Source organism: Plecotus auritus (assembly GCF_963455305.1).
Source record: "Plecotus auritus genome assembly, chromosome: 12".
NCBI lineage: Eukaryota > Metazoa > Chordata > Mammalia > Chiroptera > Vespertilionidae > Plecotus > Plecotus auritus.
The window spans coordinates 3,871,180-3,885,717 of NC_137778.1; the positions used below are offsets into that span (position 1 = coordinate 3,871,180).

Here is a 14,538-nt window from a genome sequence, read left to right on the forward strand (position 1 = left end):
ACTTGTTATTTCTAGAAGCACATTTTATGGGATCTGTGTACATACAACCATCTTGATTTTCAAAGTCAAGTTAAAAAATACTCAGGAGCTATCTACTTAACTATTGTGCTTCAGCGTGTGTTTTATGTACAAATTTCGTAGATGAGCATTCTTGCTGGAACTCACTTTGTCTTCATTTGTCTCATGTGCCATCATTACTGTCTGTAGATAGAAATGGCTGGAGCTGTATTTTCAAAACCAGATTTTTAAAGTTTGGAAAAGTTTCTAGTACATTTATAAAAATATTTTAATGAATTGCTGTCATGTTGTTAATTTGAGTAGTACTTTATTTCTTAATTGTGAATTGGTTACTCCGTGGAATTACCAAGCCTGCCATTGGCCAAAGAGAAAAGAATTTTTTAAAAAGTTATCTATTTGCACCCAGCTGGTGTTGCTCAGTGGTTGAGTGTCGACCTATGAACCAAAAGGTCACAGTTAAATTCTCTGCAGGGCACATGCCCAAGTTTTGGGATCAATCCCCAGGGTGGGGCGTGCAGGAGGCAGCCAATGAATGATTCTCTCTCATTGATGTTTCTATCGCTCTCTCCCTTCCTCTCTGAAATCAATAAAAAAATATATTTTTTAAAAATTTGCTATTAATAATCCTATCTAATAAAAGAATAATATGCAAATTAGCCATCACTCCGCCTCATCCACAAAGCCACGCCCACAAGCCATGCTCACCAGCCAATCAGGAGCAAATATGCAAATAAACCCAACCAAGATGGCTATGGCCACAGAGAGCAGTAGGGAGGCTTGGGTTTCCCCGGCAATGGAGTAATCCAAGCTTTCCGCCTGCCCTTGCTGACCTAGGCCTCCACTCAAGGCTACAAAGTTTCAATGATAGAAGATACATAAATCCCCCAAAAAATGGCTGCTGCCACAGAGCAAGCAGAAGGCTTGGCTCTGCTCCAGGCTACAAAGTTTCAATTGTAGAATATAAATAAACCCCAGATACCAGGGCCTCCGATTGGGTTGCCAGGGGGCGTGGCCGGCCTGCAAACCACCACAGGCCCCTCGCCCAGGCCGCCTCACGCCCCAAGGGAACCCCCACCCTGATCCGGGACACCCTTCAGGGCAAACCAGCTGGCCCCCACCCGTGCACCAGGCCTCTATCCTATCTAATAAAAGAGTAATATGCAGATTGACCATCACTCCAACACACAAGATGGCTACCCCCATGTGGTCAAAGATCCTGCCCCCATGTGGACACAAGATGGCTACCACAAGATGGCCAGCAAGGGAGGGCAGTTGGGAGGGACCAGGTCTGCAAGGGAGGGCAGTTGTGGGTGATCAGGCCAGCAGGGAGGGCAGTTGGGAGGGACCAGGCCTGCAAGGGAGGGCAGTTGTGGGTGATCAGGCCAGCAGGGGAGGGCAGTTGGGAGGGACCAGGCCTGCAAGGGAGGGCAGTTGGGGGCGATCAAGCCTGCAGGGGAGGGCAGTTAGGGGTGACCAGGCCGGCAGAGGAGGGAAGTTGGGGCGACCAGGCCTGCAGGGAAAGGCAGTTGGGAGGGACCCAGGCCTTCAGGGGAGAGCAATTGGGGGAGACCAGGCCTGCAGGGGAGGGCAGTTAGGGGAAAACAGGCTGGCAGGGGAACAGTTAGGCATCAATCAGGCTGGCAGGGGAGTGGTTAGGGGGTGATCAGGCTGGCAGGCAGAAGCAGTTAGGGGCAATCAGGAAGGCAGGCAGGCGAGCAGTTGGGAGCCAGCAGTCCTGGATTGTGAGAGGGATGTCCGACTGCCCGTTTAGGCCCGATCTTACCGGGATTGGCCTTAAACGGGCAGTCGGACATCCCTCAAGGGGTCCCAGATTGGAGAGGGTGCAGGCTGGGCTGAGGGACACTCCCCTCCCCCATGCATGAATTTCGTGCACCGGGCCTCTCGTGTTTTATAACTGAAAATCAGATTTGAAAAGTTAAAGTACAACCCTGTTCAGGAAAATACCTTACTGAATTTCTGTCAATTGTTTTATTCCAACGAGTTTTGGAACCGTAGAGCATTCCCCACACACAAAAAGAAATTATTTTTTAATCCATATGTTCATCCTCTACCTAGCCATCTTGCTGGTTATAAGGAAGGAGAAAGAAAACAATTTGGCTTCAAAGCAGATGCTGATCTTTATGTAGAATGGCGAGAAAACATAATAAAGAAATCTGTCCCTGTGACAGTATACAGAGAGCATAGTCAAATTTAATTTTATCTGAGATTTCATCAGCCTGATTACTTAGCTAATTATCGCTCTTTGTCACATACTCAGCTTCCTTTCATTACAGTTTCTGAATAAACATGAAGCTTTTTGGCCCATCTTTGGTAAAGATGACTCATGTCTTAAAGGGAAACATTTCTTTTTTTCAAAGAAGGGACATACTCTATTTTTGTAGTATTTTAACTGATGGGCAGTTAGGTTGATTTTATTTTTTTTCTGCCACATTTCATCGTTAAATGAGCTTTGAAATATTTTAACATTTCTCAAATTGAGATGTGTTTAAGTAGAGGTGGCATCTAATAAATGTGCGCCACCCTATTTAAATTGAAAACCCGTCCTCCACCTCCAGGCCTCTCTCACCCCTTTCTCTGCTTTACTTTTCCATGTAGCACCTTCACCTTCAAGTATATTGTTTATTGTCTTTCATCCCTCGCTAGAGGGCAGGGATCTTTTTCTCTTTTGTTTTACCATCATATTCCTAGCTCCTAGAATACTACTTGCAACAGAGTAAGTACACTGAGTATTCAATGTATTTGTTGGATGAATGAGTGAATGAAGGGAACCTTGAGTGTTTACTGTGGTCCAGACACTGTGCTAAGTAAGCCCTTTATGTCCTTGAAGTCACCCAATCCTTACAATAACTACAAGAGGTAGGTAGATACTCTAATGAGGAAACTAGGGCATAGGATGAGGTTAATTTGCCCAATATCACTCAGTTTATTAAGTGGAAGAGTTGAAATTAGAGCTTGAATCTACTTATGCCAGATCCTAGGCTCTTAACTTCAATGTTCTACTTTCTGCAGCAGTAAATGGTAGGATATATTTAGTTCTTTCTTTCTTTTGAAACAGGAAGAAGAGAATTTATCCAAAGATTAAAACTTGAAGCAACCCTGAATGTGCATGATGGCTGTGTAAGTAATAGTTGTTTTTCAACCGTGAAGGACTTTAAAACTGAGTATTCAAATGTTTGATAAAATGCCCCAGTCTTGCACACTGAAAGGTTGCTGGTTCGTGCAGGAAGCAGCCCATTGATGTTTCTCTCTCTCTCTCCTTCTCCCTCCTCTCTCTCTAAAAATCAATTTTAAAATCTTAAAAAAAAAAATTCCCCAATTTTCCCTTAAGAGATTGTGACTGACAAATAAATTGGAAGAATAAAGTTTTATATTGAAGTGATTTTGAATTTAGAAAAGTATATGGTATGTGTTTTTTAAAGTAGAGATGGTCCATGCTACTCCATCTTGACTAAAAGTAGAAGTCTAATTAGTTTTTTAAAATTTAGATATAGTTCATATACCATAAAATTCACCCATATTAATGTGTAATCCAGCGTTTTTTTATGTTTTATATTTTTTATATTATTTATGTATCTATTTTATTGACTATATTGGGGTGACATTGGTTAATAAAATTATATAGGTTTCCTCTAATACACTGTATATTGTATTGTGTGTTCACCACCCCAAGTCAAGTCTCCTTCCATCACCATTTATCCCCCCTATAATTTAGTGGTTTTTAAAATATAATCATAATGTGGTACCGCCGTCACCACTTTCTAATTCCAGTATATTTTCAGCATCTGAAATATAAGTTTGTACCATTTATCAGTCATTCCCATGCCCTCCCCACCTAGCTGTTGGCCTTCACTAGTTTACTTTCTGTCTCTGTAGATATGCCTCTTCTGGACTTTTTATGTAAATGGAATAACGTGTGGCTTTTCAGACTGGCTTCTTTCACTATCATTAATGTTTTCAGGGTTTGTCCATGTCATAATATGGGTAATGTGGCTGAATAATATTCCATTGTGCAGATATTTTGTTATAAGCAAACGGGCAGTCACATTTTGTTTATAATATTTGGGTTGGTTTCCCTTTGGGCTATTATGAATGATGCATCTGAGGACTTTTGTGTACAAGTTTTTGTGTGACATGTTTTCTTTTCTCTTGCATATAGACCTTGTTGTGGAATTAATGGGTCACAGAATAACTCTGTGTCAGTTTTTGAGGTGCTGCCAAACTTTTTTCCAAAGAGCTGTGCTATTTTGCATTCCTTCAGCAATGTATAAGGACTCCAGTTTCTTGACATCCTCACCAACTCTTATTTTCTGTGTTTTTGTTTTTTTAATTATATAGCCACCCTAGTAAGTGTGAAATAGTAACTCATTGTGGTTTTAGTTTTCATGAAGATTTACACCTATGTTTTCTTCTAAGAGTTTCATCGTTTTGGCTATTACATTTCAATGTTTGGTCATTTTCAGTTAGTTTTTATATATGGTGTGAAGTAGGAGTCTAAATTCATTATTTTGCCTGTGTATATCCAGTTGTCCCAGCACCATTTGTTGAAAAAACTGTTCTTTCTCCATTGAGTAGTCTTAGACTCCTTGATAAAAATTACTTGACCATGAATGTAAGGGTTTATTTCTGACTATCAGTTCCATTCTGTTGATGTGTGTTTATGGTTATGACAGCACCACACAGCCTTGACCACTGCAGCTTTGTAGTAAGTTTTTCTAATTCCTTTTTAGGTGACCCAGTTTTATGTCTCTGGATATAAAATGAATTAGTTAAAATAATTTAAATAATAAAAGAGAGAGACATTTCATTGTGAATTTTCAGAATATTGTGTTTGCTAAATAGTAGTCAGCATGTACTTTCAGGAAGTAAATTGGTAAATACTAGTTTCCGTACAGACAACCTCATTAGTGATATAAATTTTGAACCATCAGTTAAGTAAAAGATTCATACTTGTTTTTATGTTCAGTTTGCTGCAATCCCTTTTTTGCTTTCTTTTTAGGTTAATACAATCTGTTGGAATGAGACTGGAGAATATATTTTATCTGGCTCAGATGACACCAAGTTAGTAATTAGTAATCCTTACAGCAGAAAGGTAAGTGGTTTATAAAATCTACAATTTCATGGGAGAGAGAAAAATCAAAAAACTAGAAATTAAGAAATTATAATTATCGCCAAAACCGGTTTGGCTCAGTGGATAGAGCGTCGGCCTGCGGACTCAAGGGTCCCAGGTTCGATTTTGGTTAAGGACACGTAACTTGGTTGTGGGCACATCCCCAGTAGGAGGTGTGCAGGAGGCAGCTGATCGATGTTTCTCTCTCATCGATGTTTCTAACTCTCTATCCCTCTTCCTTCCTCTCTGTAAAAAAATCAATAAAATATATTTTTTAAAAAAAAGAAATTATAATTATGGACTGGGCATTTGTAATAGAATATTCTTATTTTGCTCATGTTATATAATTTATAAGTTATTACAGCCAGGTTTCCTAGTTTCCTTAGCAAAAATGTTAGGTTTCATTCTGCTTTTTGATTCTAGAATATTTAAGCATGTTTCATGTTATCCAAGTGGATAACATTGCCAAAAGTGATATTATCTCAATAAACCATTCTTTGGGGGCCAGTGAGGCAATGTGATGTTTTTTTCCTTTCTGCTCAGAGAAACTAATTTTCAGCCAAGCAGTATAAGAAACGGTATTTGTCAGTTTAAAAACAGTGACTAGGTTCTAGTGACATGTTTCTTCAGTTCATAAGCTGGGCTAGGAACTAGGATTGTGTTCTGGTTGTTAGTAGCTCTTCCTGTGACTTCTTAGATAGGAGTATGCAGCCATTTTTATGTCAGTGAGAACATGGTAAATAGGCACCCTTTTTTAATATTACCAATCTTACAGGATCAATACTTCATGTATTTCTTATTTTCCTACAAACAGTTAAGATATTTAAATAAATATTTGTGGTCCTTCAGCCTAAAAAGAAGTTCACATTGATGCTGTCCTTGATGGAAAAGATAGGTCATAATTTTATTTCAGAGACAGCTTTGCTTAATTGTACTGGCTTACCAGAGGGAAACTTGATGTTTTCAAGCTCTACTTCTCGTAGGTCTGTAATTACTAGGACTACCTTTTTCTTACAGAGGAGAAATTTCCTGATCATTAGAATTTCAGTGCTTATACAAAGCACTCATCTAGGTACTGACAAAATTTCTTTAAAAAATGCAGAGCTTTATTTTTTTTAATTGTGATAATATGCACATAACATAAAATTAACCATTTTTAGGAGTTGAGTTCAGTGACATTATATACATTCACCTTATTGTGATACCATCCAGCTACAGAACTCTTCATCTTGCAGAACTCAGACTCTGCCCATTAACCCGGAGCTCCCCATTCTCCCCTCCCGGCAGCCCTCCCACAACCACCATTCTACTTTCTGTCTCTATGAATTTGACTACTCTAAGTACTGCATCTACTTCTAGGTGCAACAGCTAGTGCTGCTGGCCGTAGTTTGATGTTAATGAACTTCACATATGTTTATGCAGCATTTGTCCTGTTATGACTGGCTAATTTTACTCGGCATAATTTTCTCAAGGTTCACCCACATTACAGCATGTGTGAGATTTTCCATCCTTTTTAAAGCTGAATAATATTCCATTGTGTGGATAGACCACGTTTTATTTATCCATTTATCTATCAGTGGACACTTGGGTTGCTTTTGCTTTTGTCTGTTGTAAATAATGTTGCCATGAACGTAAGTGTATAAATATCTCTGCAAATTCCTGCTTTCAGTTATTTTGTGAAAATGCCCAATGGGCCCTAGCTGGTTTGGCTCAGTGGATAGAGCGTCGGCCTGTGGATTGAAGGGTCCTGGGTTCGAATCTGGTCAAGGGCACATGCCCAGGCTTCGGGCTAGATCCCCAGTAGGGGGTGTGCAGGAAGCAACTGATCAATGATTCTCTATCATCATTGATGTTTCTACCTCTCTCCCCATTTCCCTTTCTCTCTGAAATCAATAAAAAAATATATATATTTTTTAAAAGCCCAATGGCATAATTTTTAAAGGATCAGGTGTTTCTCTTTTTTTAAAAAAAATATATGTTTTATTGATTTTTTACGGAGAGGAAGGGAGAGAGAGAGTTAGAAACATCGAGGAGAGAGAAACATTGATCAGCTGCCTCCTGCACACCTCCTCCTGGGGATGTGCCTGCAACCAAGGTACATGCCCTTGACCAGAATCGAACCTGGGACCTTTCAGTTCGCAGGCCGATGCTCTATCCACTAAGCCAAATCAATTAGGGCTGGGTGTTTCTCTTTTAAATGCTTTTTAAAAATATTTTTTTTATGCATGGTTCCTAGTAGATTATATATATACTAGAGGCCCAGTGCACGAAATTCGTGCACGGGGGTGTGTGTGTCTCTCAGCCCAGCCTGCACCCTCTCCAATCTGGGACCCCTTGAGGGATGTCTGACTGCCCGTTTAGGCCAGATCCCACTGGGATCGGGCCTTAAACGGGCAGTCGGACATCCCTCTCACAATCCAGGACTGCTGGCTCCCAACTGCTCGCCTGCATACCTTCCTGATTGCTCCTAATGGCTTCTGCCTGCCAGCCTGATCACCCCCTAACCACTCCCCTGCCAGCCTGATTGATGCCTAACTGCTCCCCTGCCAGCCTGTTTTCCCCTAACTGCTCTCCCCTGCAGGCCTGGGTCCCTCCTAACTGCTCTCCCCTGCAGGCCTGGGTCCCTCCTAACTGCCTTTCCCTGCAGGCCTGGTCGCCCCCAACTGCTCTCCCCTGCAGGCCTGGTCACCCCCATCTGCTCTCCCCTGCCGGCTTGGTCACCCCTAACTGCCCTCCCCTGCTGGCTTGGTCACCCCTAACTGCCCTCCCCTGCTGGCCATCTTGTGGTGGCCATCTTGTGTCCACATGGGGGCAGGATCTTTCCACATGGGGGCAGGATCTTTGACCACATGGGGGCAGCCATCTTGTGTGTTGGAGTGATGGTCAATCTGCATATTACTCTTTTATTAGATAGGATAGAGTCCTGGTGCACGGGTGGGGCCAGCTGGTTTGCCCTGAAGGGTGTCCCGGATCAGGGTAGGGGTTCCCTTGGGACGTGGGGCGGCCTGGGCGAGGGGCCTGTGGTGGTTTGCAGGCCGGCCACGCCCCCTGGTGACCCAAGCGGAGGCCCTGGTATCTGGGGTATATTTATCTTCTACAGTTGAAACTTTGTAGCCTGGAGCGGAGCCAAGCCTTCTGCTTGCTCCGTGGCAGCAGCCATTTTTTTTGGGATTTATGTAATTGAAACTTTGTAGCCTTAAGCAGAGGCCTGGGCCGGCCAGGGTGTGCCGAAAGCTTGGCTTCCTCCATTGCCTGGGGCAACCCTAGCCTCCTGCTCTTTCCAGCTCTGTGGCTTCCGCCATATGTATCTTCTATCATTGAAACTTTGTAGCCTTGAGTGGAGGCCTAGGCCGGCAAGGGTAGGCAGAAAGCTTGGCTTCCTCCATTGCCGGGGGGGCGGGGGGGGGGGAACCCAAGCCTCCCTCCTGCTCTCTGTGGCTGAAGCCATCTTGGTTGGGTTTATTTGCATATTCGCTCTGATTGGCTGGTGGGCGTGGCTTGTGGGTGTAGTGGAGTGATGGTTAATTTGCATATTACTCTTTTATTAGATAGGATTTGAAAAGTAATTGCTCATTACCCATCCTCATTTCCAATTTGATAAATGACTAATCAGATAATACTTCCAGAGATTTTAGGTATAAGAAAACTATCTTTTTCACATAGTGGTTTTAATAGTTCCAAATTTGATATCATACAAATATTTTTATTTTTATTTTAAAAGACTAATGATTCATTACATAGGAAAATAGTTTTTTTATCCTGAGTTAAATCTTTTCTTATAGTTTCACTCTATTTTTAGATCCTGTGAATTCATGGGAAGATTAATTTATGGCTAATGAAAGTTTCAAAACACTGCCTATAGAGTTAAGAGATCAGAGGTGTTTCTTATTAATGGTATATCTTAATCATCTATACTAATAAAAGGGTAATATGCTAATTAGAGCAGACGTCTTCCGGACATCCTTCCAGACAAAGCCTCAGTGGCTGCTGCTGTGAGGACCGGGCCAAGGCTCAGGCAAGCCTCGGCAGCTGGCAGTGGGGTGTTGCCTTCCCCTGATCCGCCCAGTCGCCTCCCACAGAGGGAGGCCAGAGGCAGCAGCAGCAAGGGGGTGATGGGGGCAGTGCCTTTCCCTGATTGGCCGGTCACCTCCCACAGAGGGAGGCCAGACTGCGGCTTAGGCCCGCTCCCCACGGGACATCTCCTGAGGGCTCCCGGACTGTGAGAGGGGGCAGGCCGGGCTGAGGGACGCCCCCATCCAGTGCATGAATTTTCATGCACCAGGCCTCTAGTATATATAATAAATTTCAAATATATTAAAAAGAGAAGTTTTGTTTTTCAAAAATTATGGGCTAGTTTATTTGGACCAATCCTCCCACTGAAGAAAATGAAAAAATGCTTGATTAAATAGTCCTAAAAATAACAAATAACTTTTAAAATAGTCCTAAAAGTAACAGATAACTGCCTTGATAGTGAGGCATTCAGTCCAAAATGATCGTCAAAATTCTTCACATCTCAGAGGGAAAAAAGAAAATATGAGTGATTTTGATTTCTTTTTTTCCTAATTATAATATTTTGAATCAAATGGTAATATTCATTGAGATAAAAATGTTAATTTATTCCTGGCTATGCTTATGTTAAATATGAATGTTTATTTCTAGGAAGTAATAAATTGCCAAGAATTACCTTCTTTGTATGTTTCAGGTTTTGACGACAATTCGTTCAGGGCACCGAGCAAATATCTTCAGTGCAAAGTTCTTACCATGCACAAATGATAAGCAGATTGTCTCCTGCTCTGGAGATGGAGTAATATATTATACCAATGTTGAGCAAGATGCAGAAACTAACAGACAATGCCAATTTACGTGCCATTATGGAACTACCTATGAGGTGCAGTATTATTATGATTATATATGTGATACATATGTGTATGTTTTTGTGTAAGTGTATGTATGGTGCATGTATGTACGTAGTACATATGTGTAGATTTGTGTATGTGTATATACACTCTGTGAGTTTGTAGGCAAAGATATTATTGAAAGAGTATCTAGATTTCAGTAAAGTATTTGAGAGGATGGGTCTTGATATGCTTGGGAATAAAGTTAAGAAATAAGCTATGAGTAATAGTAATAAGAAATAAGCTGTGAGTAATAGTAATTATGTGAGCAACCATACTCTTGGCAAGCAGGTGTCAGCCTTTAAAAGATGCTTCTGTACTGTGCTTCAGGGCTCTCTACTGGGCTTTCACCTCTTAACTACCACTGTCGTGCATGCAGTCTTTATGTCAGTACTGTAATACTGGTAATGTTTTAAATACAATAGCTTTGTAATATTTTTTGAAAGCAGCAAGTCTGAGGCCTCCAGCTTTGTTTTTCTTTGTCCAGATTGTGTTGGCTATTTGTGTCCTTTGAGTTCCATAGGAGTTTTAAGATATATTTTCTGGTCTGTAAAAAAAAAAATGCCACAGGGATTTTGATAGAAATTGTATTAAATCTAGATCACCTTGAGTAGTATGGACATTTAAACAATATTAAGTCTTCCAGTTCATGAACACAGATGTCGTTTCATTTGTGTGTGTCTTCTTTAATTTCTTTCAACAATGTTTTGTAGTTTTTTTGTATATAAGACTTTCACCTCCTTGAATAAGTTTATTCCTAAGTATTTTATTCTTTTTGCTTGTAATATAATGAAGTTGTTTTCTTAATTTCATTTCCAGATTGTTTATTGTTAGTGCTTAGAAGAAACAACTGATTTTTGTGTTGATTTTTTAACCTGCGACTTTGCTGTATTCATTTATTAGTTTTAATGTGTGTGTTTTTTTGGTGTGGAATCTTTAGACTAGTGTACATATAAAACCATGTCATCTTCAATCAGAGATAGTTTTACTTCTTTTTCAATTTCGATTACTTTTATTTCTTTTTTCTTGCTTTAGCTAGAACTTTCAATACTGTATTGAATAGAAGTAATGAGAATAGGCATTCATGTCTTGTCCCTGATCTGAAAGGGAAAGCTTTCAGTTTTTCACCATCCTATATAATAAAAGGCTAATATGCAAATTGTCCCCTTGACCAGGAGTTCAACTGGGAGTTTGACCAGGCGGCAGGGCCAGCCGGCCAACCTCCTGCATCCCCTCCCCCCAGCCGGCTAGGCCCTATTGCCCCGATCTGGGCTGGCTGGCCAGACCCTACCCATGCATGAATTCATGCACTGGGCCTCTAGTTGAATATGATGTTAGCCATGAGTTTCTCATATATGGTGTTTATGTTGAGGTAATTTCCTCCCTTTCCTAGCTTGTTGAGTGTCTTAATCATGAAATTTTGTCAAAATTTTTGAGACGTCAATTTAAATGTTTTAATCAATTCAGCGTCTTACAGTTTTCTTAAACATTATCATAGAAGAAAACTGTGTATATAGTATAATTACAAATTTATATCCAGAAATCATAAAAATTAGTCTTTGAATAGTTCGAACAGGTTTCCTAGGGGAAAAATTTTTCTTGTCAAAGTTGTTACAAGTTTATAATTTTAAAGAACTTCCTATCTGCAGGAACATTCATTTCATACTTCAAAGCAATGAGTCATATTAATTTAACTATTACTTCTTTCATACTTCTATATGTATTTTACTGTTTTGACTTATTTGCTTTTGCCTTAATCATTTTATAAAACAGTAGCAATGCTTCTCAAAGCCATCTGTGTAAGTGTTCAATAAGAATACCTGGACTTTTGCTCTCATCTTCAGATTATGACTGTACCCAATGACCCGCATACTTTCCTCTCTTGTGGTGAAGACGGAACTGTTAGGTGGTTTGATACGCGCATCAAAACTAGCTGCACAAAAGAAGACTGCAAAGATGTAAGAATCAAATTTTTGTATAAATGATGCAAAATATTTAAGATTCTAATTAAAATTGAAACAGTAAGCCGTGGCCGGTGTTTCTCGGTGGTTAGAGCACCGGCCCATGCACTACAGGGTTGCGGGTTTGATTCCTGGTCAAGGGCATGTACCTGGGTTGCAGGTTCGATCCCTGAGGGTCGGGCACATGCATAAGGCAACCAATCTATGTCTCTCTCACATTGATGTTTCTCTCCCTCCCTCCTTCCCTCCCTCCCTCTCTCCTTCCCTCCCTCCCACTCTCTCCAGAAAATGAAAGTTAAAAATATCCTCGGGTGAGGATTTAAAAAAAAATTGAATAGTACCAGTAAGTTATCTCTGGATTATTGAGATTATGGGTCAGTTGTTTTGCAAAAATCTTCAATAGCATATATTTTATAATCAAATTTTTTACATTAAAATGTTAATAGTGAAGTTAGTGAACTTGTATTTTTATTGTACATTTCCAATTATATATATGAGAATTGTTCAGTATATGCTCTAGTATTATAAAAACTAGAGCATTTATCAATATATCCCACTTATGGAGATAATTTTGACTAACCAATAGCCATGATGAAAGCGTGTGGTAGTTTAGTGTCTTCTCTTTGTTTTTACCCTAGATTTTAAATCAACAATTATATGTTCTTTTTTTAAAAAAAATAACAAGATACCATTCTATCAATGTGTTCATTCAGATTTAGCACACTTCTCTATAGGCATAGCTTCACTATCAATTTTGTATTTTTAATACTATTTTAAACTTGAAAAAGGCCTGAGAAATCATGTAATGGCCCCAGACAGCTAACCCCAAATGTTATTTAGAAACAGTGGCTTTTTTCTCAGATCATTTTGAAGTACCAAATGAAATAAGAAAGTATTGCTAAATATATTTTTACTGAAAGTCTCCACCCCCCCCCAAAGAAGAATTATTAGTGATGAGGTTAAATTCTTGCTAATTAAACCAGTTACTATTATTAACATTCTTGGGGGGGAGTGGGAGAGATTATTTTCTATATTGAAACAGAAAAAAACAGAAATTAAGAAATTTTAAATTATGATTTTTAAGTCTGTTTTTATGTTACATATATGTACACACATACACACAACTAGGAAAGCATTGAACTAATATATAAAAGGCAGAATAAGTTTAAAATATCAGATTGTTTACTAGGGTATTTGGTATTCCTATTTCTCAGTAAATGGTAGATAATAAAATTCGTTATGCCAAATTCTTTTAAGACATATTTTAGTGTGCACATAGTAAGATTTAGTTGTGCTTTTATAACCAAAAATCCGGTAAAAATAAAGATGAAAGCAAAGCTAATAAGTGAAAACATTGTTAAAATTTTCCTTAATAAAACTTTTTATTTCTTTATTTATAAAAATGAATAGAGGCCAAAGTATGAAGAAAAACTGGCACCTTAACTACTAAAACAGAATTATAGAAGGCATTTGGTGAACAAATTCGGTGTAATGGGATTAATGTTCTGAGGTCAATAATCCTATATAATAAAGAGGTAATATGCAAATTGACCCTCACACCCTTGCACAAGATGGCCGCCCCATATAGTCAAAGATGGCCGCCACAAGATGGCCAGCAGGGGAGGGTAGTTGTGGGCGATCAGGCCGGCAGGGGAGGGCAGTTGGGGGTGACCAGGCCAGCAGGGGAGGGCAGTTGGGGGTGACCAGGCTGGTGGGGGAGGACACTTGGGGGGGCCAGGCCTGCAGGGGAGGGCAGTTGGGGGGGACCAGGCCTGCAAGGGAGGGCAGTTGGGGGCAATCGGGCCAGCAAGGAAGCAGTTAGTTGTCGATTAGGCTGGCAGGGGAGTGGTTAGGGGGTGATCAGGCTGGCAGGCAGGCAAGCGGTTGGGAGCCTGCAGTCCCGGATTGTGAGAGGGATGTCCGACTGCAGGACATCTAGGGATTAGGACTAAACCTGCAGTCAGACATCCCTTGAGGGGTCCCAGATTGGAGAGGGTGCAGGCTGGGCTGAGGGACACCCTCTCCAGTGCACAAATTTTGTGTACCGGGCCTCTAGTTAAATAAATAAAACATAAGGTGAATGTATTCTAAATACACAGCTGTACTGAGAAGAGTGAGGAGATTGCATCACAGATAAAATAGTATAAAATTAACAGAACACCTTAAGGATATGTGTTCCGGGTCATAACTCTTACATTTTCTAATGCTTATAGAGGGGTAAATAGTGACATTATAGTAAAATCTGACTTTTATAGGGTGTGCGTGTGTGTGTGTGTGTGTGTGTGCATGTGAGAGAGAGAGAGAGAGAGAGAGAGAGAGATTGTACTTTGTATTTGAACTGATGAGAAAGATTTTACAAGTTAAGAAAAGTTTAAAAGTTTAAAATCAGTTAATAATACTTTTGTTATATTTTAGTAGTAAAAGAACTAAAATATTGTAAGTACCATACAAAAGAATTAGTACTTATCATAGACAAAGGTAGATTATACCTCCATCTTTACTGTCCAGTGGACCAAAACAGCAGCATTTCTAATGT

General features: G+C 40.1%; 1 protein-coding gene across 16 annotated transcripts in view; it reads left to right on the forward strand.

The window, feature by feature from the left end:
- Positions 1-14,538, forward strand: part of DCAF6 (DDB1 and CUL4 associated factor 6) — an 82,469-nt gene that overhangs the window by 7,213 nt on the left and 60,718 nt on the right. For all 16 annotated transcript variants that reach the window (XM_080647890.1, XM_080647883.1, XM_080647886.1 and 13 more), the window contains exons 2-5: positions 3,095-3,156; positions 5,036-5,128; positions 9,849-10,034; positions 11,886-11,999. In XM_080647890.1, coding sequence (XP_080504016.1) covers positions 3,095-3,156; positions 5,036-5,128; positions 9,849-10,034; positions 11,886-11,999 — 455 coding nt within the window. The remainder of the gene's footprint in view (positions 1-3,094; positions 3,157-5,035; positions 5,129-9,848; positions 10,035-11,885; positions 12,000-14,538) is intronic.